General features: G+C 39.0%; 1 protein-coding gene across 4 annotated transcripts in view; it reads left to right on the forward strand.

Moving 5' to 3' along the window:
- GABRB2 (gamma-aminobutyric acid type A receptor subunit beta2) overlaps positions 1-27489 on the forward strand; it is a 148886-nt gene that overhangs the window by 79248 nt on the left and 42149 nt on the right. For all 4 annotated transcript variants that reach the window (XM_042452244.1, XM_042452245.1, XM_042452246.1 and 1 more), the window contains exon 6: positions 873-955. In XM_042452244.1, coding sequence (XP_042308178.1) covers positions 873-955 — 83 coding nt within the window. The remainder of the gene's footprint in view (positions 1-872; positions 956-27489) is intronic.

Below are 27489 nucleotides of genomic sequence, written 5' to 3' on the forward strand. Positions count from 1 at the left end.
TGGCTTCGGTGCGGCTTCCGGCCTCTTATGACACATACATCATTTAAACAGCATACCTCCAATGTAAGCTTTATTTACTTAGATGTTCAGGCCCATCTAAGACAGATTATAGTGGTATCCAAGATCATGTTATCTTTAAAAAGCACAGAAAATATCATGTTAAAATACCTATATGCAGCAGTGCTCAGGACCTTTTATCAGCCATGCATCACATGGATACCGAAAATGAACATGAACATGAGCATGAACAATGGATACCAATGGAGTAGTCAAGTTTTCCAACAGCTGCCTTTCCTTGTTGTCATATGACCAGCCCATCTGTTTCTATATTCATGCATAATTTCAGTGATATCTTTAACACAGCTTCTTGCTCACAGGTTGTCAACAGTGGCATTAGTTTTGTAATATCTCCAGAAAATATGAAATTAAGATGAAATAAAATAAGTTTCTTATGAAGAAAAGTAAAGTGTAAAGACTTGTAAAGTCAACCAAAATGATGGATAGCATTTTTGTTACAGTGCGCCCGCGCCATACGCGGGCATATGCACTGAAGCCGTGGCGCGCACGCAGGGCAGAAGGGGCGGCGCATCCCATTCAATTGAATGGGTGCGTGCGCCCGTTGTGCCCCGCTCGCGCCTCCGCGCCGCCGCGCACAAGCCCCATTGTTTCCAATGGGGCTCGAGCATAGGCAGAATTCGCCTTACGCGGCGGGATCCGGAATGTGTCCCCCGCGTAAGGCGAGGACGCACTGTAGTTTACAAATCAGGTTTAAAGTAACAACCCTGGGTTCCCTGATATGTATTGTTTTACCTGATTTTCAGCAGATTGAGCAAAATCCATAACAGTAATGTTTGTGTATATTTCTTTTACAGAATTACAACCACAGCTGCATGCATGATGGATCTGCGAAGATACCCATTGGATGAACAGAACTGCACACTAGAGATAGAGAGCTGTAAGTACTTTTGAAAACTCATCTTTCTGCATATTCAAACCAGTTCAGATCACTTTCCTCCACATGCTACAGTGCTACTTTGTTTCTATCCAGAGTCATTTTGGTCTTTTTAAACATACACACAAGAAAAAACCACATTTAGTTCTCCAGATGAATGTGTAATTTTCTTGCATAAAAGTCAGAGGAATTTATTTTGTATGCTTTTTGGACAATATTCTGTTTTAAAAGTTGCATTTGTATGCCTTTTGGAGTTTTAGGTCACAAGTGTGAGGATTACTGCTAATTCTTTATCCTTATCTGATGCTGAACTGGATTGCTGTTTGTTTCCATCTTTTTAGATTAGGGGTTTCGATTTGTCATTGAATCAGTTGTGTACATTATCCTTGTAAATGCAGTGTCAATATTGTATGTGTTTATTTTAATTATGGCTTCTATCTTCTTGTAAAGATTTGTGGTGTTTGATCTTTTCTAGCATTTACATTGTAGATGCTACATTTTCTATACCAGTGCATAAAACATTTATAACAACTTTGTAAATATTGCATGCAGTGAGTTAACTGACACCTTTAGTTGCTTGGCTACATTTGTTGAAGTCGTTTTGTAGAAAGAGATAGTGCAGAATGGCCTTAAAGGGCTGTGTATGTGTTTGTGTGTGTATTTAGTCCTCTATACAAAACCAGCAGCTTATGTCCATCTTACTGTTACTCCAGTTCCAACTGATACTCCTTGGTTAAGGTGAGTAAATGTGTCATCATGTCATAGCTCATACTGTGTGCACACATGGCACTGAGTTCCTGGTCCTTATAGGAGTGGGAAAGCTGTCATGATATCTTTACTTTAAAAGCCAAATGATGCTGTAAACTACCAAGAAAATACATTCTACCCAAAACAAGAAAAAATTACTGCATGTAGATGAGAGATATTATGAAAACATCTGTGCACTGACCAGAGCTCTGCAGCTGACTTGAGCATGAAAAAGGATAGCTATAGAACAACCTAAATACCTTAAAGGCACCATATCTTTTCTAATCTTGGATGCTAAGAATGATCATCCCTGGTTAGTACTTGGATAGGAGACCAAGAGTGAATCCCAGGTGCTGTAGGCTATAATTCACAGGAAGGAACTGGCAAAGCTACCTATTCCTTGCCTGAGAAAACGCTATGAAATTCATGGGGTTGCCATAAGTTGATGGGTGACACGTGAAGTAATTTTGAAGGTAGACAGATATGGATCTGGGTTCTTTTCAGTTCTTGCAGACTATTTCATAAGTATTTTATGGAAATCATCAATCCCTCTTAGAGAGTTTAAGTTTTTTCTTTGCTCAATAAAGGCTCAGGTTTTCATAAACTGCTCCATGTGGAATACTCCTCAAAACTCTCATACTGAGGATTACTTCCTATATCTTGTTATTTATTATTTATTATACTGTATATTTATAGTATTTATACCCTGCTCTTCAGCCAAAAGGCTATCAGAGCGGCTTACATTATTTAAAATTAGACATTTCCCTGCCTCCAGGCTTACAATCTAAAAAGACAAGACACAAAAGGAGAAGGGAATGGCAGTGGGGAAGGGGGAAAGTCCAGCAAACCTTCTTTTTCTCTGAGGCCTGGACCAAGGCAAATGGACTGGAGGGAGGGACCTTCTTCTTTTTCAGGCAAGGCCTGGAGTTGGCCTGCCCATCTCTCCCTCTGGATGATGGTGGATGGAAGGAAGGCCTACTTCTTTTCATATTATTCTTTTATATCTGTAGTATACAGGATGCCTACGAGTACAGCAACTACTTCTTGCAGTATCTGACAGCTACACATCACCTGTGGAAAATTAATTCCTATTCCTTGATATAATGTACCCCAAGTTACTTTTCTTCCATATGGTTGCAACATATGGGAAGCATAAAAAGAAAGGCAGTCCAAAAATTCCTTTTTAATATGTGCAGGTATATTTGTTCCCCCTACCTTTTGCCTTTGGACTTGCCTCTCTGGATTTTTTTTCCTCCAAGGACTTATCTGAAAGTGAATGCATCTCTTGGCTGGAAGATGTTCCCTACCATTGATCTAGGTCAATGGTCCTCCAGATGTTTTGGACTACAGTCCCATAATTCCCGACTCTTAGCCAACGTGGCTGGGGTTTTTTAGATTTGAAGTCTAAAACAAATGGTGGGCCAAAGATTGGGAATGACTGATCTAATTATAGAGAAGATTATTATTTTTCCTCACTTCAGCACCTTTTTATAAAATAAGAAAGTAAACAGTCTTTTATCTCAAACACAATATTTCTTTTGTAACAGTGGAACTTACAAGATGTTTAGGTTTTGCTGCTGCCATCTCCCCCCCCCCCAAACTGTTACCAAATAGAGCAGTGCTACTGAAAGTGGTGATCCCTGGACCGGTGCCAGTCCCCAAGCCATTGGCTGCCAGTCCCTGACAAATTTTCAGAAAAGAAAGAAACAATTGTACCCATTCAGCACAAACTTGATGCCAGTCCACCACACACTAGAGAATAATAGTTGCCACTCTCCCATGTCAGATAGCTTGAGAAGTACTGCAATACATAACATCAGGTATTTTGGATTTTGTGATATGTTTTTGAAAGATATGTTCCAAGATATTTGTCATCTTCTCTTTTCTGTGCAAATGGCATTGGAGATGGCAGCATTTATTGGGAAGGACATGTTTTATTAAGAGCCCAATGTGAGCAATAGCTCTCACATTATGAATAAACAGTGCTTCCCTGAAAAAGTTCAGACACAATAAATTAGGGGTGGGCAATGTAGGGCTTGTGGACTGCATGTCCCTGGGGCTGTTTTTATGGCCTCCAGGGACCTCCCAGGGGTAAAACAAATTGCAAAAAGTCTTTTTCTGAAATTCCTGAAAATGATCTCTAGGGAGTGTGGAAGTCATTTCAACCACATTTGGAGCTCTCTGGGAATTACCCCCCCCCCCCCCGGTCAAAATAAAATTTTGCCATTTTTTCCCAAAATTTTCTGTTGCCAGTTTTTGTCTATTCCCATTCCTAATGTCTGATTTATGTCTATTTATCCTCTGCTGCAGGGAGTGGCCTCTTTGCCCAATGTTGAGTGGCGATGGGCATTGATAACATAGTATGGCATAAATCACATTGGAGGATGAGCACGTGAAGGTCCCCCTCATATTGTGGGTGATGCCATTAGGTCATGTGATGACATTTCCTGGATAAATGTGCAGGCAGAGTTGGCATCTTGGTTTGTGACAAGGCTAAGTGCCTGTGTCCCATCTGTGTCATGTGAGTGGGTTTTTGTTTATGGGAATACACAAAAACTGGTAGCAGAACATTTCAATCTCCCTGGACATTCCATCATAGACCTTAGAACAGTAGTTCTTGAACAAAAGAACTACAAAAGTAGATTGGAAAGAGAAACAGCAGAATTGGAATTCATTCATAAACTATAGGCCCTCAGCAATGGATTGAACAGGGATAAAGGCTTCCTAGCTCATTACACACATTTCATCACTATCTGACCCATCCTCGGGGGAGGGGGGGGCATCCTACACTCATCTATTCACCATACCTACAGGCTAGTTTCCAAAGCCAAACTGATCTTGCCTCTTCATCTCCATACACATTGGCCAGTTTATTCACTAGCTACCATCATTAAAACTGGACTTGCTACTTCTTTTCCACGCACAAAGGATTTTGAATTTGAATTGACATTCTCACCAATGGTGCATATATATATGTGTGTGTGTGTGCGCGCGCATGTGTGTGTGTCTCCCTGGTTTCAACTCCACTAAATGCATCTGAGGAAGTAGACTAAAGTTTACGAAAGCTCATGCTGCCAACTTCTTTCATTCAGTTAGTCTCAGAGGAGCTACAATATCTCTCTCCATATTGATTCTACAGACTAACATGACTATATCTTTGAATTCTACCACTCTGTATTACATATAGCATTCTGTGATTGTTTCTGATACAGCAATAAGAGCTTAGAATTAATAACAGCAACATAAAATATTATGTGAGAAGAAATTCTCCTTGCACTTTCTTCTGCCCATGAAAAAACAAAGATGCATTGCCAGCTTTGTGCTTTTATATATATATAGTATCAACAGAATGGAATGCCTTACATTTCATTTAGTTTGGTGCTAAGTAGCTGTGTGTAAAGGAATGCAGTGTTTTTCCAAGGAAATGAATTAGGTCATAAACCAACTCTAAAAATGTCTTCTGCAAAGTACATTTAGGAATATATAAATAACAACTAAAACAATACTCAGGGGTGCAAAACTGGTCTTACAATGGCATTAATCCTTTGTTTTTCAGAAAAATGAAACCAAGAAAACCACACATGAAATTAAGGACAAAGTATAGATGAAGATTTCATATGTACCTCCAATAACTGTCATTTTATTTTTATACTTAATATGATTATTAATTTAATTTATACCTTGTCTTCCCAAAAACTGGATTCAATGTAGCTTAAAAATTGAAATAAATATAATATAGTTAAGAATGTTGTTTGTTAAAGGCCCCAGAAAGTATATGTGGAAATGAATGGGCATAATAGATGTGGCCTAGATCCAGTGCTATCCTTTCACTGACATAACTGCTTCTGCCAGACAGTTTAGAGAGGTGATTCCCACTCCTTCCCCTAGCAGTTTCCTGCCTGTGGAAAGAAAACAGGGAATAAGCTAGTCAAACCTCTCCTGAAAGGAAGTTCCAGAGCCTGGGATTAAATTTAAGACTGAGGCAGAGTTTTCCATCAGCTCAGTGTTGCTTTGCTTAGAAATTCAAAATTCACACCACAAGAAAACATTTGAAACTAACCAAAAACCAAAAGTGCATGTATGTTTTCCCCTCTTGGTTTGACATGCTTGTCAGTGCCGTCACTAGGGTTGGTGTCACTCGTTGTGGTAATGTATGGTGTCACCCCCCCCAACATCCTCCCATACCATATCATACAGCATCTTTAATAATGTTTTTGTACTAATGTTACTCATAAAATATAGTTCCTGTATGTCACTAAATGTTATGGTAATAGTTGTGTTTTGGTTTTCCTCCCAGTAGTACAGATTTTTCTGTCATCTTTTCATTTTGCCATGCTGTTGATTAAAACAGACTGGGGAGGGGAAGAAAATATTCATATGCCAGATTCGTTCTGGGGAAGGTGAGGCATTGAATGCAAGGGAATGGAAAGGGTTTGGATCTGCCTTGAACACCTCATTTTAGATGGCCTTTCATTGACCCAGGTTGTATTAAATGGACTAAGTTTGTTTCTTTGTGATCCCTGTAATCAGGCACTTTTTCGTTCCTCCTTCCCTTTACTTCTATGTTCCAATATTAACTATATGTCAACAAATTAGCTTCAGTGCCAGAGGCAAACATATGTTATTTCTACAGTTCACAGAACACCGGTTCCTCTCATTAAAAATATAAATAAACATACACAAAACCTTTCTGCTCATCTGCTAGATACTGGTTTTCAAATAACACCATCCATATGTAAAAGCTGAGCGGAAAATTCTATCAGAATGTAATTTAAGTTGATTTTGGAAATGCTCCACTTAGACCACTGAGTTCAGTGATTTGCTGATAACTATGAAGATTACAGTTACTTTGTTTTTTGTTCTTTGTCATAATTCATTGTGAGAAATGGAAATCATAATGGTTAGCTCTTCTAACACTCCTACATATTAGACCACTTCATTAATTATGTGATAATTTTCATAATTCCATTGTTCCATGGGGGACACAGCCCTTTCCTACTTAGGTTTTGGCTATCTTTCATGCAAAGATTGAACAGAATTTTGCAGAACATTTAAAATATTTGGGACAGTGGATATTCAGCTTGAATTATCCTTTGAGTGTCTTTTTCAGCACCACCACTGTAATCAGCACTTCCACACAAAAGTACCTTATATTTTTGAGCCATCAGATGACTCTATTTACAGAGAATACACACACACACACACACACACACACGTATTAAAAAGTATATTAATTTTTCATACATCTAATTATTCAAAATGGGCCTGGATATGTCTCTCTGGGTGTTGTTGGACTGCAACTTCCATCAGCCCTATGCAGCATAGCCAGTACTGAGGGATAATAAGAACTGTACTCCTGCAGTGCCTGAGGGACCACAGTTATCCTTCCCTGATTGAAACACTGAAATTTCTTACTCTGAGGCAAATTGTCCAGATACTGTTTGTGGTTTTCAGTATCATTTAATCTCTCTGCAGTAAGGCAGCAGAATGTATTTTTAAAGCATTTTGAGAAAAATTGTTCACTTATTTTTACAAGAAGCTTGTTCCCACAGCATTATTTTCCTTTCTCTGTTACTACACCCTGCTGTCCTCACACAAGCTGATAATTTGCATTGCTGGTAATGACAGTTCCTGTGAGTACAAATAGCTGTGTCATCTTGTACTTAAGCATGCAATGGCAAGCAACTGTACCTTGCCTTTTGAACAGAAAGGCTCAGTTCTGCATTTCAGATCTACTGCCCATTTGGGAAGGGAATAAATGTGACCTCACTTCCATGACTACATGCCTCAAACCCCACATTTTGCTTACCATATAGCAAGCCTGCATTACATGTTTCCTGAAACTAGACATGAAAAGTGCAATAATTTTCTATTTTCCTCTGTTTTTTAAAAATAAATATCAACATATAATACTTCTATATTTGATGCCATGAAGTTATCATACAATAGTCAGCCCATCTCTCTAGGCTCCTGTGTGAGGTATTACAATGCAGCTCTGTGGTTCACACAGTTACCTACTCTTTAAAGTGGCAAGATTTCAACATGGTGTTTTTATTTTTCTTTGTAAGTCCATTTTCAGAAGCTGTGATGCTGTATTTTTAGCAAAAAATTGAAGTATTTGGGCATCAACTTTAAAGGAACTGCACTTTCGAAACACATGGGGTCATATCATTTTTACTTTCTGCCATAGATGCTAGGTTTTGCTGTAGTATGCACTGCACCTGAAAAATTGTCTCAAAATAATCTTAAAAATCACTTTTCTGTACAGAAAACCTATACAGGTACACACCACTTGAAAGATAACTTGTATAGGTTTTACAGAAAACCTGTACAGGTTATCTTTCAAGTGGTGTGTACGGCAAAGTGTCATTTTAATCCAAAGATTCTTTTAAATCAGTGGTGCTTCTCTCTATGGATAGAATATTTTAAAGACTTTGTTGTTGTTAAGTTGACTTCAACATATTTTGACCCCATGAATGAGAGTCCTCCAAGCCATGTTTAGGTCTTGCAGATTCAGAGCCGTGGCTTATTTGATTGAGTCTATCCATCTGGAATGCAGTCTTCCTCTTTTCCTGTTGCTTTCTACCTTAGTGAGGTGTGTCTTCCAATGATATGGCCAAAGTACTCCAGCCTCAGTCTAGTCATCATGGCTTCTGGAGAGAATTCAGGTTTGATTTGCTCTTTGTTGTTAACTGCCCTAGTTGATCTCAACCTATGGCGACCCTGCTGATGAGACATCTCCAAGAGCCCCTGCCCTCCACCACTCTGCTTAATTCCCTCAAACTCATATCCGTCACCTCCTTAATAGATTCCATCCATTTAGCATGCAGTCCTCTCTCTTTCTACTTCCCTCCACCATACACAGCATTATTGTTTTTTCTAATGAGTCCTCCCTTCTCATGATATGTCCAAAATATGACAGCCTCAGTTTTGTCATCTTCGGTTCCAGGGAAATTTCTGGTTTGATCTGCTCTAGGACCCATTTGTTTGTCTCTTTGGCTGTCCATGGCATTCTCAGCACTCTTCGCCAGCACACATCTCAAATGAATTGATTTTCTTCCTATTTTCTTTCTTAACTGTTCAACTCTCACATCCATACATTGTAATAGGGAATATGATGGCTTGTATGTTTCTAACTTTTGTGGTCAGTTGTATATCTTTGAAGTTTAGAATTTTTTGTTGTTCTTTCATGGCTGTCTTTCCCATTCTTAATCTTTTTCTGTTTTCCTGGCTGCAATCCCTGTTTCTGTCAATGTTTGGTCCCAGGTATGATAATTCTTTTACTAATTTTATTTCCTGATTGTTCAGGTTGAATTTGTGTAGATTCTCTGTCATCATTATTTTTGTTTTCTTTATGCCCAACAGTAAGCTTCTCTTTGCACTTTATTCCTTGATCTTTCTCAGTCGTTGTTTCAGGTCTGTGAGGCTTTCTGCTAGTATTATGGTGTCGTCTGCATATCTTGATTATTAATATTCCTTCCTGCTGTTTTCACTTCTTCTTCTGTGACCAAGCCTGCTTTTCCTACAATATGTTCTGCATATAAGTTGAACTGGTAGGGTGATATGATGCAGCATTGTCTGACCCACTTTGCCAATCAGGAACCATTCTGTTTCTCTGTGTTCTGTTCTGACAATAGCTTCTTGTCCTGAGTACAGATTCCCCATCAGGACTATTAGTTGTGGTGGCACTGTCATGTCTTCGAGGACATTCGATAGCCTTTCATGATTTATGCCGTCAAGGTTTTACTATAGTCTATAAAGCACATGCTGATTTTCATGTGGAATTCCCTGGTGCACTCCATTAGCCACCATATGTTTGCAATGTGATACCTAGTGCCTCCTTGTTTCCTGAACCCTGCTTGGACCTCTGGGATTTCTCTCTCCGTGTATTTGCTCTAGAACCCATTTATTTTTCATTTTAGCAGTCCATGGTATCCACAAAAATCTTTTCCAGCACCACATCTCAAATGAGTTGATTATCTTCCTGTCCACTTGCTTTACTGGCCAGCTTTCACAGCCTTTCATAAAAATGGTAAAAATAATGTTGTGTGCATTCCTAACTTTAGATTTCAGTGATGTATCTTTACACTTCAGGATTTTGTGTAATTCTTTCATAGCTGTTCTTTCAAGTCCTAGTCTTCTTGTGCTTTCTTGACTATAGTCTCCATTCTGATTAATGACTGAACCAAAGTATGGAAAATCTTTAACTATTTAAAGATTTCTTCTGTTTTAATGTTGTGCAAGTAATCTGTAGTCACTGTTTTTGTTTTCTTAATGTTCAGCTGTAAACCTGCCTTTGCTCTTTCTTCGTTTTACATTTTTCAGTAATTGTTCCAAGTCTTTGCTGTTTTCTGCTAATACAGTCGGCTCTTCTTATACATGGATTTTTTTATACACGGATTAAAGCATACACGGTTTGAAAATGTTCAAAAAAAGTATAAATTTCAAATTTCAAACCTTGATTTTCCATTTTTTATAAGGAACACCATTTTGCTGTGTCATTATATTTAATGGGACTTGAGCATACATGGATTTTGTTATACACTGGGGATCTTGGAACCAAACCCCAGCGTATAACAAGGGTCCACTGTACTATGGTGTCATCTGCATATCTTAAATCATTGGTGTTCCTTCCTTCAAGTTTTGTTTTTGCCTCAAATCTAGTCCTGCTTTACATGTGTTATGATTAGGATACAGGTTAAACAGATAGGGTGATAAGATGCAGACTTGTTTGACCCCTTTGCCAATTGGAAACCATTTTGTTTCTCCATATCTGCCCATATAATAACCTCTTCTCCTGAGTACAGCCAAATGCTATCGCACACCCATTTCTTTAAGAGCGATACAGAGTTTTTCATGATCTATACCAGTGATGGCGAACCTATGGCACGCGTGCCAGAGGTGGCACTCAGAGCCCTCTCTGTGGGCACATGTGCCATCGCCCCAGCACAGAGTTTGCCAGAGTTTGTTACTAGAAAGCCAGAGGGACATGGCACTTTGCAATTAATAAGTGGGTTTTGGGTTGCAGTTTGGGCACTCGGCTTCTAAAACGTTCACCATCACTGATCTATACTGTCAAAGACTTTGCTATAGTCTATTATCCAATATATGTTTGCAATATGGTCCCTGGTGCCTCTTCCTTTCCTGAACCCAGCTTGGGACATCAGGTATTTCTCACTCCATACTTGATAAAATCTTTGTTGTAGAATTTTGAGCATCACCTTCCTTGCATGGGAAATTAATGCAATGGTTGTGTGGTTACTACAGTCCCTTCAATTCTAGTAGCATGGGAATGATTTATACATAGAAAATCTAATCCATTTCCTGTGTCCTCTAGTCATACTTCCAAGTACAGGTTTATAGGATTGTTTACCTTCCAGATTTCATTCTGTCAAATAGTACAATTGTGTGTGCTGGGTAGGGTATACATGATTCATTCCATGACATGGCAGTTTAGATTTTATAGGAAAATAAGGGTTGCTTATATTCCATGTTGAAAACGGGGGAGAACACTCTTCTTCCATGGTTTCAACATTTTCAAAATCTTGGCAATGGGTTTAAGTGATGGATTTGTTCACAACATGAAACACAAGTCTACCAGTGTGTATTAAGCATGAAAATAAAAAAAGATGCTTCTGATTTTCAAAACTGGCTTCAAACTGGTTTTATGTCATGGCATATTCTGGAGTTTGTTAGTTATAGAGTTTATTATTGTTGTATGAAATGGTTAACATATTAGTGGTTGTTATTACTCTAGTATATCCTTTAATAGAGTGATGCAGCAATGCTGGAGAATTGGGCAACATATTAATAGCTTGTTATTAGCACTTTATTTTTGTGTTTAACTCTTCCTTACTTTTTTAAAAATTAAATCTTTAAATCTTTAAAAAAATTAAAAATTCTAAAATTATTCCAGTGACCCTAAAATATAATAGTTGACATATAATGAGCAAATATTATTTGTTGCACCTAAAATATATTGCATCAGCATTGCAATTGTAAATGAGGAGACTAATGTCATTGCTTCTCATTACACCTAAAGTGTTCTTGGTAGCACTGTTACTTGTCATACATTATTTCAAAGCTTTAATTGATGAGATTTGCTTGTTTGATTACTTGTGACATAAATAGAGGAGTAAAGTGGTTGAAGATGAGAGCAAAAGACTCGTTTGTATCTTGATTTATGGCTAAATCATTTTGGTCTGGTATACTTAAAAGAAAACTACCATCATTCAGAAGTTGAATTTGGGAATACTTAAGTGAGAATCTAGAGATATGGGTAGTGCAGTTATGTATAAATAAGCTCTTCTGAACAGCAGTTACCCTGGGAATCTGCATTTTCCTTCTTCAATTGAACATAAAAGTTATTTTGGATCAAAAGCTACAGGTTTTTTTCCCTTATGCTCTGCATAGAATTACATCCAATCTTATCTCTTTTAAAAGTTTCCTTGATATATCTCTTCTCTTTACAGCTTTCTGCAAACACTGCAGACTAAAGAAAATGTTTTAAAATGGTATGTTTCTGTGTGTTGAAAACTGATGAGTCCTTTCTATACTGCAAAAATAGATATCTTTGTCCAACAAAAACAACCCCTCAGCTGTATTTCCTAAGATGCTGAATGTATACAAGAATACAGTACTTAAATGAGGACTGTTTCATATATGAAGAGGCTGATATGATGTAGTTCTGCAATGAGACGTACTACCTCAAAATGTGTGTGGGCAAGCACAGCAAAATGTATAAATTCTTCATTGATAAAGGCTATGTCAAAGGGGCATCCTTATCACTGATTTAAAACAAAAGGAGCTTGCAGAACTCAGGATGCTCACTTTAGTGTGAACCGCATTGAACACTGGGGTACTCATTCCTAAGTAAATGTATTGATTCACACTATTAATCTCTTAATATATGGTTTAATTCAGGTTGTCCCATGTCGGTATCATAGAACAACTGCAGATGTGTGGCAATGTGACATAATTACATTGCTACAATGCTAGAAGCATTTGGCCTTATTTTATGCTGCAGTTATGTCAATTCATATGTTATTTTATTTCTTCATAATTATTTATCTGTCATACTATTTACTGATTGATATTTCAAACATCAGAGCCGCCCTGCAGTATGGTTCAATACTGTTTTTCTACTATGCTTTGGACCCAGACTAGTCCTGCAGCCACAGCATCCTCAGATCAGGGGTTGTATCTGGGAATGATCCTTCTGGCAGAAGGCAACTATTCCCAGTTCTCCTTCCCCTTACAGCACTGGTTCTCAACCTTTGGCTCTCCTAATGTTTTGGACTTCAGATACTAGAAGTCCCAGCCAGCTTGCCCAAATGATCATGGATTCTGGGAGCTGAAGCCTAAAATGCCTGGAGGACCCATGGTTGAGAACCACTGCCTTACAGTATCTTTCATCCGCTCCCCCGTATTTTCTCCAGAAGGCTGAGGGACCTTCTACTTGTGGCAGCCAGAGTGTGTGGCAAGTGTCTACAACTGGAAGAGGAAATCTGAATTCCATCCATTTATAATTGTTTAGTTTGTTGTACTATAAGCCATTTTTACAAAACAAAGGCTATACTTGCATTTTGAAGGCAAAAGCATGCTGAGTAGATAATTTTTCACAGTGTGAAACCCAGAGCATTGGATTGGATTCTTGTTTCATTTATCTGATAATTGCCCACCATAGGAACCAATGTCTGGCTACATCTATGGGAGCGAACATTTCTTAGAGTTACAGACATATCAGCCCTAAGCAATGTGCATTTGCAGTTGGTTAATATATGTTCTAAAAAATAGCAAAATGGCTACACTATACTGTTGCAAAAGTGAGAAAGTATAATTTGTGCTGCTCCAATGGAATAGCAAACAGCAAACTTTATTGTGTCTTGTGGAGTTCTATTATTTTTCACCAGCATGGTGAAACATTGCTGGAACACTGGGCTGATGCCAAGTGACTGATTGACTGCCATACATGTCTTATTGCTACATCTCAGTTCCCATTTTCATGCATTCATTTTGTATACATAATGCCCTGTGCACACCTTGACACTCAGCACATGGAAGTGTGATGATACCACCGTGAGCAAAGGAACATTGGAGATTAGGACTTAAGTTGACTATCTTGTTTTCCTCTTCAATTGTCAGTTTTGAAAACCAGAAGGAACCTGGTGTTGAAAATGATTCATGGATACAAGAACGAATGTGAAAGAAAGACCCATGAAAGAGAACTAGGGAGTGACTATAGATTGATGAGGACAGAATGTAAGAACAATTACATTATTTTGGGAGAAAGGAAATAGAAATTTTCTTTCTTTCCTGCTACAAAGAAGGTTGGCTCTTTATTCACCAATGTTTAGAATGTGGTTCTGAGGCATTTATAAGTGTTCCTGTGAGAGGTCACCAGGTGTAGCCAAATTGTGTCTTTCCTTTAGTGACCAAAGTGCCAATTCCAGACAGCTGTAGACATACTAGGTGGTGAGCAGTATTGGGTTGGATATGAATTAGAGGACATGGGAAATCTTCCAGTATATGCCTATATTGAAATAAAACATGGCAAAATTACCTTGGGGTTTTGTTTGTTTTTTACAATATTTTCAATATATACACTTTACAGCAAATAATACGGTGTTATATTTAATACTTGATCAGCAAGGACAGGAATAGCATGATGATTACTATACTTAATAGCTGATTTTGGCTTTTGATTGCTTAACACCACTACTGGCAAATGAATTATCCATGTAGTCAAATCCTGAAAATTGTATTCTTTAGTGCTCTTACAAATTAAAAAAAAATCGTAAATTCAAGCATAAAAGTAATTTCTAACTGAGTAGTAGGATGTTATGATACTTCACACAATATTTATTTGTTTGTTTTATTCATTTAGTATTAGTAGCCATAATTACTTTGTATTTAGCAATAGGCTATCACAATACAGCAAAATGACAATAAAAGCAAAAAATAATGTAAGAGAAAAAGGTTAAGCTAAAGACACATTCATCATAGCCATATGATATCTTTGTTGCCATAGCACAGAGACCTGCCATGTAAATAAGAATGAGCTAGTTACACACTGAGTTATAATGTAAAACTCCCTGCAATATCCTGAGATGAGATACTAGGACCCTGGGTTGTGTTTTACCAGAGGGAATTTTTCTTCATGCTTCTGTGAAAAAATAACAAGGCTGCATATCGTGTGAACTCTCCTCATTCTTATAACAGGTGTAAATACTAACACCACAGCTTTGTGAGAACCTTGTAAATCTGAGGATGCCCAGTGCGTGAAAAATGGCTTGTTTTGCAATGATTATTTTTTTATCTTAACATCCCAAAATGAGGACCAGGACCAATTGATAATGCCACTGACTTCATCTCCATTTTCATCAAAGACACAGCTCCTCAGCACTTTATAGTATCTATCTGCAAGACAGCAGTCTCTGCCTGCAGACTATTTTTTTCCCTGCCAGATGTTAGTGCACACAGTGGTGGCAGTTGTCCAAACCAGCATTGCTTGGAAAGATGGACATTGTCCCTTCTTTGCAACCTCAACTGATATTGGAAATATAGCAGATTGATTCTTGCTATAATAGATAGCAGTAATAGATCCTAGCTGTAATAGATTGTAGACCTAATTCTGCCTTGGGAAGGTTGGAAGCAGTCCAAGAATATTTCTCATCAACTAATTCTGAAGGATCTCTGTAACACTGACTCATAAGTATTTGTTGCTGTGGAGGGAAGCCGCCCAAAGAGATAATACACAAATCTTTGGAGGAAAGGCCACAACTTTATTGAACAAAACAGCAACAAGGGTTGGCCAAAGCATGAGGTCTGGATCTGGAAACATCGATCAGCACCCCAGCTGGTCGATGAACAAATTTGCCTGGTCACAGCCAAGCTTTGGGATGATATAGGAGCAATGGAATACGTCCTCTCACTGACATGCAACCGGCCGGTCGCATATTCTGCTTAAGCCCCTAGTCACCAGGAAATGTTGGCTTGGTATGGCCCCTGCAATGGCCATACCGTCTGCTCACAGTGCTCCTGAGTCCTGAAGGACTCCCGCTACAATGCTTCACAGCCCTGAAAACCACACCCACCAGATCCAGGACGTATGCTGCCACCCCTAAAAGTTGTGCCAAAACACCCTAGCCAAGGGAGGAAGGGTGGGAGAGCCGAGCTGGCAATGGCTCCAAGGTGAAGCCACAAGGCCCTTAAATAGGCCTTGGCACCAAGCAGGGGCCAATAGCAGATGGGAACCCCACCTCCCTGCCCTGGCAGCCAATCAGATGCCCCGGAGGTCCGGGACATCCAATCAGGGCTGCCCTCGCACACCACAAGGAACGCTGGGAACTGTAGTTCCCAGTGCGGGAAAGGAAGGGCCTCCCCTTCTGCTCCAGGAGTCAATGGCGGGTCATCCCACCACTGCAGAGGCTCCTGGGGTATGATAGCAGCCCCCGCTGGGAGCCAAAACTGGGGTGACGTTCCGCCCCAGCAACGAGGTTGCCCCGCTGTGTCAGGTGGCCTGCTTAAGCACTAAACTGGTCAGTCTTTACGTGCTTAGTTAAAGAGAATTTCTTGTGGATCTTTACCATTGTCACAAAGTTGCTACCAATATTAATCAACCTATTCAAAATGGTTATGATTTGTTTTTGTTTTTTTAAGTTAAATACATAGTTCTGTCTTGATCTGCCCAGCCATATGTATGACGTTTACCATTTGTGCCTTCTTTTTGTTGTGTGACTTCAAATCATTTCCCACTTATGGTGACCCTAAAGTGACCCAAGGTTTTATTTGCAGGATTTGTTCTGAGAGGGTTTGCCTTTGCCTTCCTATGAGGCTGAGAGAGTATGATTTGCCCAAGGTTACCAAGTGGATTTCCATGGATGAGCAGGAATGGAAACCCTAGGGCTCATTCCCATTACATTTTATTTATTATTCAGCTTTGTTCTGTATTGGTAATCGATTCCAAAAGGTCCATCATTCCCACTATGAAAGCGGATCTTTTTATTAGCCCCATGTAATCACTTCTTTTTTTGGCATGGTTGTTGTCCCCACTAGTTATGCCGGTTCAAAATGCATGTCAATCATCAGTGGCATAAGCAGCAGCCCAGACTCTGGGTGGGGGGAGGGCACTGGCAGGCACTAGGCCTTTTGACAAGCCTGTACAGGGGGGCAGAGGAGGAGGACGAGGATGGGACAGTGCAGCGAGGGGGAGGAAGTGGAAGGTAAAGCATGGCATGGGGGGAGAGGAGGATGAGGACGGCACAAGGGGGAGGAAGAGGAAGGCAAGACATGACATGGGAGGGAAGAGGAGGACGATGACGGTGCGAGAGGGAGGAAGAGGATGCCAAGGCATGGGATGTGGCGGAGAGGAGGATGAGTACAGCACGAGGGAGAGGAAGAAGAAGCCAAGGCATGGTGAGGGGAAGAGGAGGACAAGGACGGCATAAAGGGGAGGAAGAAGAAGCCAAGACATGGCGGGGGGAACAGGAGGATGAGGACAGTGTGAGGGGGAGGAAGAAGAAGCCAAGGCATGGCATGGGAGGGGGAAGAGGAGGACGAGGATGACGCAGGGGGGAGGAAGAAGAAGCCAAGGCATGGCATGGGGGGAGAGGAGGATGAGGACAGCGCGAGGGAGAGGAAGAAGAAGGAAAGGCATACATTGGGGGAAGAGGAGGACAAGGAAGCGGTTGTGTGGCGCATTGCAAGGAGGAGGAACAGGAGGGTAAGACACGGCATGTTGAATGGTTTTTTTAATAAATTGATCAAAGAATAGAGTAATTGTTTTAGCAACTACTTGTCTTTACATGTAGTTGCAAAATCAACGAATCGATTCTTCTCTTTATTTTTATTTTTTAAAAACAAGCTCCGTAGGACACACCACAAACAAAAAGACAGCACTGGGGTGTGTGTGAAATCTCCCCAAAACGGAGGAGGGATGGTAAACACCCCTCTGCCATTAAACCCTCCCCTCCAGAATGATGTGATTCTGATCTGTTATTCCCATTTGTTGAACACTCTTTGGAATCAAAGAAACCAGTGTCTGGAAAAATCGTTTTGGATGTGTATTTGCCTCACTTTATTATGACAGGAATCGATCACATTGTGACAGGAATAGGTTTCAAATGAGAACGAGGATCATTTAAACCGATCAGCAATTTGATTTTTTTCATAATGGGAATGTGCCCCTAGTCTCCAGGGTTGTAATTGAAGATCTATACAAGTACACTTTACTCGCTCTCCTCATGGGCTTACCAAGAGCAAATAACAAAATCCTGAAAGTTTAGGATAAGGTGATCACAGTGGTTTACTTATTTCTTTGGTCTAGAGAAGTAGGAAGTAAATTCTATGGAGGTAGATCATATAAAATCTTTTATGAAAGTTGGCTTCCTACATTTTTTATACATTCCTTCCTCTCAGTTTATAAATGCCCCTTGCTTCCCAGCATGGTAAAAAAAATGAATTGCATGCACTGATGATTTCCAGTTGTTGCAACAGCAGCAAGAGGACTTTAAACCTGCTAAAACTGAATGGTTGGTTTTATGTGAAGTAACAAAATCTGTTAACCACAGTATTTTTCTTTGTGAAGTGCACTGCCAACTCAGTTTAAAACTGCTGTAGTCGAAATTTCAATTCTGTAATTCACACCCAGTAGAAGTAGATTACAGTGGGCATTTGGCATGTGCTAGGGTTTGGGTTCAGAACCCCTGTGAATAGAAAAATTCACGGCTGGTGAAGTCCCATTATATTCAGTGGCAGAATCAAGGTTTGCTTTTTGGATTTTTTTTTGGGGGGGGGGGAGGCAGATACAGTATTTTCAAGTTATGGATAGTTGAATCATGGATGCAGAAACTGTTGATATGGATAGCCAACTATGTTTTGTTACTTTCTTACTTTGTGATGGTTGCTTTCTGCAACCGGACCTGTTTGTCCCGGATTGGCCTTTTTAGTCACCAGTGCGCTTGTAAAAAGTGCAGGATGAGTCCTTCCTTAATCTTCATTCGCAAAGCAAAGCCAGAGAGACTTTGTGATAAAGGAGGGGAAAAAATCAAAAGTTTTTAGTCACTCATAATTTGGCAGTAAAGTGTAATCACACTTTGCTTATTTGTCCTTTTGACCATCCACATTGTCCTCAGAGTTTATTTTCTTTCTATCCGTTTTCTTCATTGTGCATTATTCTGTGGTAAAAATTACTGTAGCATTAGCAGTTTTTAAAAAAATAAAAGTAGACATGACATGGAAAATTTATGATTAAAGTCTCCTATGCTTAAAAATATTCCTACCACTGAGATGAGGAAGCTCTGGATTAGGAGATTCTTATAACTAACCTTACATGTCTTGTGAGTTTGTGTTTGTTGTTTTTCTATTGGTTTTTAGTATCTCTTGGTGGAAGTTTTAAATTTGCTTGTCTCAATACTGGTTTTTATTAATGTTTCATTGTATTGTAGTTTATTGGTCAGCTGTTGGTGATGGGATGTGTGGAAACTGCCTTGAAATGGTTTTGCTAGTGAAGACAGCATATAAAACTGTAAAAATGTCATGTCAGATTTGTCCCTTATAGCCCCTGTCCAGAAATACTGTATTAAAGTGTACATTAGAAAAACAGGAAAAGGTGACAAGAGATTGACAAATAGGAAAGGAGATGGGAGCAATGAAAGTCAATGAAGGCAGCAGAAGGCAAAGGAAAATTTCATCGTGCCTTCATTCTAGCCACCCTGAGATTACCTTTACAGACAGTGTTATTCCCACCACCACTGCAGATACCATCTCCTCATTTCACAATCAGGGTGGACATTTTGTATGAATAAGTGCCGCTAGCACAGTCTTGAGCTACATTTTGAGAGCTAGAGTGATCATGCAGATCACTGCAGCTATTTGGATAGCTCCTTAGTAGAATCTCCTATATCTGAGCACCTCCCAGCTGCAGGCTTGTGTATTGCTAGTGATGAACATCACGAACTCCCAAGTGCATGATCAAGCTCTTTAAGAGGCTCTTAAATTAAGGCAATAGTTTGCCTGATGGAAATTTATAAAGTAATCCATTGAAAAATTTAACTCGCTTGCAATCTACTTTTAATTGTAGATGGATGACATTTGTGTAGAGTGAGTGTACTGTGTGAACCACATTTATTTTTGTCCTTTTCAGGCAGTGTGGCTTTGTTATTGCAAATACAGCATGTGCAAAGCCTGTATGAATCATGAGAATGTAGCTACATTCTGCCACTGGAAATTTTCTGTGCCTTAGATATATGAAATCTAGAGTGATAAATTCATTTATGACTGACAACAGCAGCCATTCATTTAAAAGAACTGAGCCATTGCTTCATCTAACTCCTAGCTGTGCTAGGGGATGCAGTTGTCATTTTCTATCAGCGTATACCTATTGTAACTGATGTGAGAAAATGCCACTGCAAGTTTGGCAGAGTGTATTGGCATGCAAGTTGCAATATGAATACTTCGCTAAGCAACTTCTCAAGCTTTCAGAAATTAGAAAATGCTTATGGTGCAGTATCATGGGAATAGAAACCTGGCATAGACAAACTTTTCAAGGTAGTATAGCAGATACTGTTAATATGTATTAACAGTTCCGTTTCTTCTATTGCCTTGTGCTAGTACTTCTACACTATCTCAAATGGGTAATAAGCCAATAAGCAAAGAATGTTTTTAAAAGTTATTTGGCCCAACTCCAGAGATATACACTCCCCAGGCAATATTAGAAAATATCAGATTATGTCTTTTCTGTGGGGGAGGGAGACTAATCCAGACATCTATTCCCCTTTGTGAAGATGGGAGATTTGTCACAAAGATTTGTCCAGGATTCTCACACCTGAACCAAATTAAAAATCCCATTCCATCCTCCTTTTTTAGTATATTTCCTTCCCTTGCCCATCAAGAAACGCAGACAATGCAGTGGATTGGGTTGTCTGATTGGAAGGAACCTTGGACAAATTCGGCTGATCATTACAGGCCAGCAAGACTGAATCAGTGGCAAGCAAATTGATAGAAACGAACTAATTAACATGTTAATAACCACTATGAGCCTTACCATACTAGATGAATCCCGCTCAGAAACAGGATTTTAAAAGTAGGAAAAAAACACAAATGCGGGAGGTTTAGATGTGTTTGCATCAAACAGCAATAATGCAAAAATAAAGTGAATGGAAAGTGGACAAAAACAACACCTTTTTACTTTTGGGAACTTCCTGAAAGTAAAAAGATGTCATTTTTGTCCACTGTCTGATGATGATGATGATGATGATGATGATGATGATGATGATGATTTTCACGTTATTGCTGTGTTTGGATGAAACATCGTCTAGTGAGATAAGGTTCTATGGTGCAAGAATAAAGAGGCTCAATAGCTTTTGAAAGGGGATTTGTGGTTTACAAATTGAAAATTGTCACTGAATGTGAATTAATAATGTATCCTTTATCACAGATTCCTAAAAAGGACAAGAAATTTGTGGATTATTAACATTCATAGTAAAGAAAATAAAGAAATGAGGAATTTCTTAATTTCTCCTTCATCTTGTTTTAGAGCTTATGGGTAATCTAACCTTGACTGAATATGACTTAGGCCATTTTTGTTATTTGTAACTACTCCTAAGTAACACCTGTGTGCTTATGTATATAGGATTCTCATCTCCCATGGGAGGGGGAGGAAAAGTGTCTGCACAGTCAGAAGGTAGAAAAACTGCAAGTTAATCCCTCAGTGATGTCTCACTAAGTTACTGAATCACGTGGAGTAAAATAATGGCAGCTATATAGTCTTTGGGGGTCCCTTCTCCTATTGAAGAACAAGACACAGGGCCAGAGTCCATTCTGCTTTCAAAGTGAGAGTCTCAAATCTGCTGCATAGCTCACTTGAATATCAGCTGTTGATACTGATAGTGTGTTGGAATATAATGTAATGCTTCATTTGTTACCACTGATGCAGTTGCTCCAAAAATTTCTTTTCTGCAACTCATCAGCACAGATTGCTGGATTTATAAATACAATGTGGCAAACAATATGTTCTCCATAAGTTACATTATTAATGTTGACAATCATGCATTCAAGCAAGTACTTAGGTTGGTTTGCTTTGAAACCCAGCTGGAAATGCTGAGATATGAGGTGGAGACAGTATTGCACTGATAAAGTCCAAGCCAAGAAATCCATTGTGTTAATTAGAGAGCTTGATAAGAGAGAAGTTATCTCTTCTTGCAAAAGTATGGTTATTTTAAGAGAGGGGAGAATATTCTCTCTCTATATATATATAAAACTAAGAAGTATTCTTCCTACTTCATGGATACTAATTCATTTCATACCCCCAAAAAGTTGGGGGGTCTCTCTCATTCATGATAAGCCTATCAGACTCATGGACATTGTCCAAATAATAATACTATCTTTACCTTCACATTTTAAAAGTACTGTATACACAGTGCTAGACCTCATATTCCTTCTTTCCATCTCTATGCAGTATGGCATAATTTAGCAGGTAGTATGCCCCAGTGCCACATTATTATAGTAATTGTACTAAGGTGTCATTTTTGTCCACTGTAGTATTATTATTATTATTAATATTATTATTATTATTATTTTCACATTATTGCTATTTGGATGAAACATCGTCTAGGGCCAGGCATCCTCCAGTTATGCAACAACTCCTCCAGTTATGCAACAAATAGCTGGTTGATACCAGAACATACTCTTGTAGTCTCTGTGCCATCCAAGTTCCGCCACCAGAAAAGGAGGAGTGGCCATTGCCCTGCCAGTCCTCAATACTGGGAGCAGTTTCACTCCCTACATACAAACACCACTACTTGGCCAGAGGGCCATGGTGTTGAACAGGTGTGGGAAGAGGTTGTAAAAGGAAGTATTTGATATCTCCTTCATTAACCCCCCCTCCCCGACATAACCAAGAAGACCCCAGCCCTTAGATAAAGACATCCATGTAATTAGGAAACATGAAAGAAGTGGTTTGCCCAGAAAACAAGTGACTTAGAATGCAGCGCAAGTGTTTTGAAACCACTTCCAGCAGACTTTAGATTGTGTCTGTCTTGACCTTTAGATTCAGCACTACCAAGTCCACAGTGGAGTTGAAATGGTTTAATTCATAGTATTTTGGCTTGAATTTTAAATGAGTTGTTTCAAGGGCCAAAATAGGTGTTATATGATAGCAGATAATTATTTTTTGTTCCACTTTAGAGACCATTCTAGAGGCCATTATTCTAGTCCAATACTTTCCATTTCTCAGTTTTTAAAAACTTTAATTTTCATAAATAAAGCAACACAGGGGAGCTGCTTATGTTTAAATCATTTTTCTTTATTTTCCTCTAGGGATTTCAATGAAATTTTTTTCAGGCAGCCTTTTAGCTGGAAGGTATAGTGATGTGCACCAGGGAGATTCCAGCTGGGATTAAAAAATCCATCAGAGTTTATTTTATCTGAACATAATTTAACATATTTTAAAAAGGATCTAGATTTGTGGAAGTGGTGATAATACTTTGTACTCGGTTGCTCTCCCCCACCCCCCTTTACTCAGACCTGGACGTGCTACACGTCCCATCTGTGAAACAAAATGCCAGACATTCTGGCTAGTTACCATATCTCTTTAAACACCTGGGCCTCCAGGTCCAAAGAGAACCAAGCTTGCATGCAAGAACTGGTCTTCTTGGCTCATCCTGAGATCACACTTACCTGTTTTATATGCCTCTGTCCATCTTTCTACACATTATTTAGTCAACCCTCCTGAAACTTTATTTATCTTGGCCTTATCAGATGTAAAAACGTGCAAAGAATAAAGCTGCAGATTCAAATAGGAGTTAAACTTGCACAATATGGCACCAGGATTATGTCCTCTGGATTGTGTTTTGATAGTTCTAGAATAAATCTTAAAACACAAACTAATTGTTAAATCTGAAAACTGTTATTAAGACACCTTCTGCTCTCTCACACACATTTCTTCCCATCACAATCTCCACTGTGATACATTAAAAGCCACACACCATATGCATCACTACCAGCTGGGACACAAAAGGCTATCTAAATACATGTTGTCTATTAATTATAGCAGCAATGTTTATAGCACATGATGAAGTTTATGCAGTGGGTGGAAAGAACAACACAAGGCAAAAGTATCAAGAGGATCTAAATGGCTTCTAAAGGAAGTCAGAAAATTAAATAGTGCATTCTTAATACAAGCTATAATTATTCAGTTGGTGAATCCATCACTTACTGTTATACAGCATTTTCAAAGGCATTCTAGTGTGTGTTTCTGGCTAAGAGACCTAAATCTTCAAGTCATGATTTACTGTTTTGTAGCATATGATGGTTTTTGGTAAAAATAATGTCAAAAAGGATGTCAACTGCCAATGCTTATAGTATTAAAGTTTTAGCAAAATGTCAGAGAAAATTATTGAGGAGGTAGATGGAAGAGGGGGCTGTGGTTAATCCATAGAAATCTGTCATAAAGATTGCATTGTAAAGTTGCTTCAGCATGAATTGTGGTGGCATATGGGAGCTTAAAATTTAATCTAATGATATATCTTCATGTGAGATGTTTATATAATTCAAGTGCCACTTTTTGTTAATTTGTTCAGATAACAAAAGATTTGGTTTTGATACACATGTGGAGAAAGATGTAAATAAATACTGATGGTACTGAGCAAAAGCATATTTTTTCTACATATACTTTTCGAAACAGAAATACTGTAGAAATCTTCTTTGTGTTTGTGTCAGGGACTGGCAGTTCTCAGAGTGAAACCCTGCAGAGTTGTTAGATAGGCTTGAATTAATGTTTAGGACATTGCAGGATAGGAGACAAGAAATTGAGGGTGGTAGTAAGGAGACAATGTAAAAAAAATAGGGCACTGAGTGACTGCGCTAGAATGCAAGATCATACTTTAAAATGAAACGAACTAGGCTCACAGCAATCTTTATGAGAGCAGGTGAAGGACAGAAATTCTATCAGCAAGATGCTTGAAAGTGAAAACTAAAATCCATAAATATGGTGTTGATTTTTTTTAAAAAAAAAAGAATAGAGAGAAAAATTGGAATTACTACTCCTCATAGTGTATATATAAGTACAAACTTTACAAATGCCCATTTTAGAAAGGAAAACTCAAAAAAATGTCTTACATTGCTGTTCACATATTAGGCAACTGGTAATTATGATTTTTTATTTAATAGGGAAACTGACATAGCAAGGGATTAAAAACACTCAAGTTTTGTCCAAGACCTAAGATTACAATATTTCCATTTATTATCAGTTTGCTTGCTTATTCACTTACTTCGGTCATCCTGTTAGAAATGTAGTTGACTATGACAAAAGCAATTTTTAAAATAAAATAAAAACCTCAATATGAATATAAACCATTTAATATTGGGCATTCTCATAAATTCTAGCAGATCAGCCCTTATGCATTTGTGGAATTCAGTCAGTCAATTGAAAACTGCTGTATCATTGTGTTTTTCTGTTATCCTACACAGGCTGTTCATTATGAGAAAACTACAGTTACAATTATTTAAAAGTAAATGTGAAGTGTTTCTCTCAAAGAATGTGAAATCACTTTGAACAGAATTAAGCATGTTGTAGTAGTTTGAGCATTGGACTATGATTCTGGAGACCAGGATTTAAATTCCAGCTTGATCATGTAAATCCACTGGGTGCCCTTGGGCAAGTCACACTCTCCTAGCCTCAGAGAATAGCAATGGCAAACCACCTCTGAATAAACTTGCCAAGAAAAAAACCCCATGATAGTTTCACCTTAAGTTTGCTGTAAGTCAGAAACAACTTGAAGGCACACAGTAACAACAACAACAGCAACAACAACATATTTTTTAAAAAAAGAGAGAAAAATTCCAGCTTATTAATGGTGACAGTTCTAAAATATCTATAATGGCTGGTCTAAACAAAAGCTAGTTCAGGAATAAAAATCCCCAAGTGTGATTGAACATAAGGGGTGCATTAGATCTTGGGAGACATTTCTAGAGAGAACATGCCATTAAGTTGTTTGCCACAATTGCCAGAGATGCCCACCAAACCTCTTTCAGTAGACAACCTAAAGGAAGACCTCCAGTGTTGACCAGAGTGCCCAATGCATTACAAATGGAAGACAGTGCCTCAGAATACATTATAGCACTGAAAGTACGAACTAGCAATAATTTGCAGCAGTGGAGAGGGAGCAGAAGATGGGCCCGCACCTTTCTGCAACTCTTATGTGCATATCCTCATGTGCTTGCACTATTGCACATCACATATTTCACATAATCACACATTATATAATATTATGAGCTTCTTGCATATAAGATGACACTACTGACCAAATTGAGTGAGCCTGTTTAAACTGTGTTTACAACATAAGTTCACCAGCACATCATGGTGTATGAAGACTACCAGATACTGTATAGCCATAAAATCAAGCAGGGAAAGAAATATTCATAGCCTAGTTAGAGCATGATTTGTGCTTTCCTAAGGATCTTTAGGATAATAGCAGATAAAACTCAAATTATAAATTATGATAATTTGCTAAAGACGGCAATAATGTACAGTTCCCAGGGGAGAGTGTCTAAACTCTTTGCAGTGACAATGGCATGTTCCTTGAACTCAAATGAATTTAAGGACAGAACTGAGCTATGTGTTTGGCTAGCCTACAGCTCCAGCCCTATTATGGGAGCTTGGCTTGCTCAGATCAAGTGTGCTTATGTGTTCTCCTGGGTCGAAAGAGTATCCTATCTATGATGACTAGGCATCAGTTGGTGGACACTCACCAAAGGCTCTTCAGCACTCCAGGACATACATATGATATTTGTGTGTGTATTTAAGCAGTATGCAATGCAATCTTGAGCTACCCTTGCCCTTATGCAAATACCTGTTAACGGAGAAATACATACACAGACAGTTGGTACCTCTTGGTTGATTTAGCTACCATGATAAATAATATAAAAGTGCATAGCTTTTAACTAATTGTCTGACTCATTTTGGCAAAAAGATACACAGAGTTCTTCCTCAGTTAAAAACAAAAGACTGCATTTGTTTAGCAATTAAAAAAAAAACACATGCCAACAATCTTTAATAATAGTCACAATGGCCTGTTACAGACTGCCAAAATAAAGCTTCTTTGGGTCTCTTTGGAGGTATGCTATTTAAATGATGCATGCATCCTAAGAATCCGGAAGCTGCACCAAAGCTGCACTCCAGTGCTTAGGAATGGAGTGTGGCTTTGGCGCGACCTCTGGACTCTTAGGACCCATGCATCATTTAAATAGCATACCTCCAAAGAGACCCAAAGCAGCTTTATTTTGGCAGTCTGTAACAGGCCAATAACTTAATTACATTCAAGGCTGGAAAAAACACTTCTAAGTTATGAGAGCCAACATCAAGTATTTAGTTGCCAGATCAAAAATTATTATTATTATTAACCTCTATTTATATAGCGCTGTAAATTAACACAGCACTGTACACGCAATCTTTTAATTAGACGGTTCCCTGCCCTCAGGATTACAATCTAAGAAGACATGACACAAAAGGGGAAGGGAGTGGAGGATAGAGCCAGATGCCTTCCGGGAAAGGCTCAGTTCCTTTGGGGAGGCCTGGTGGGATTGGCCTACCTCCTCTCTCCCTCAGAAGCCAGGATGGCGCCAGTTGCCTTCCGGGAAGGTCTCAGTTCCTTTGGGGAGGCCTGGTGGGATTGGCTTACCTCCTCTCTCCCTCAGAAGCCAGGATGGAGCCAGGTGCCTTCCGGGAAGGGCTCAGTTCCTTTAGGGAGGCCTGGTGGGATTGGCCTACCTCCTCTCTCCCTCAGAAGCCA

The sequence above is a fragment of the Sceloporus undulatus genome, chromosome 2 (genome assembly GCF_019175285.1).
Source record: "Sceloporus undulatus isolate JIND9_A2432 ecotype Alabama chromosome 2, SceUnd_v1.1, whole genome shotgun sequence".
Taxonomy (NCBI): Eukaryota; Metazoa; Chordata; class Lepidosauria; order Squamata; family Phrynosomatidae; genus Sceloporus; species Sceloporus undulatus.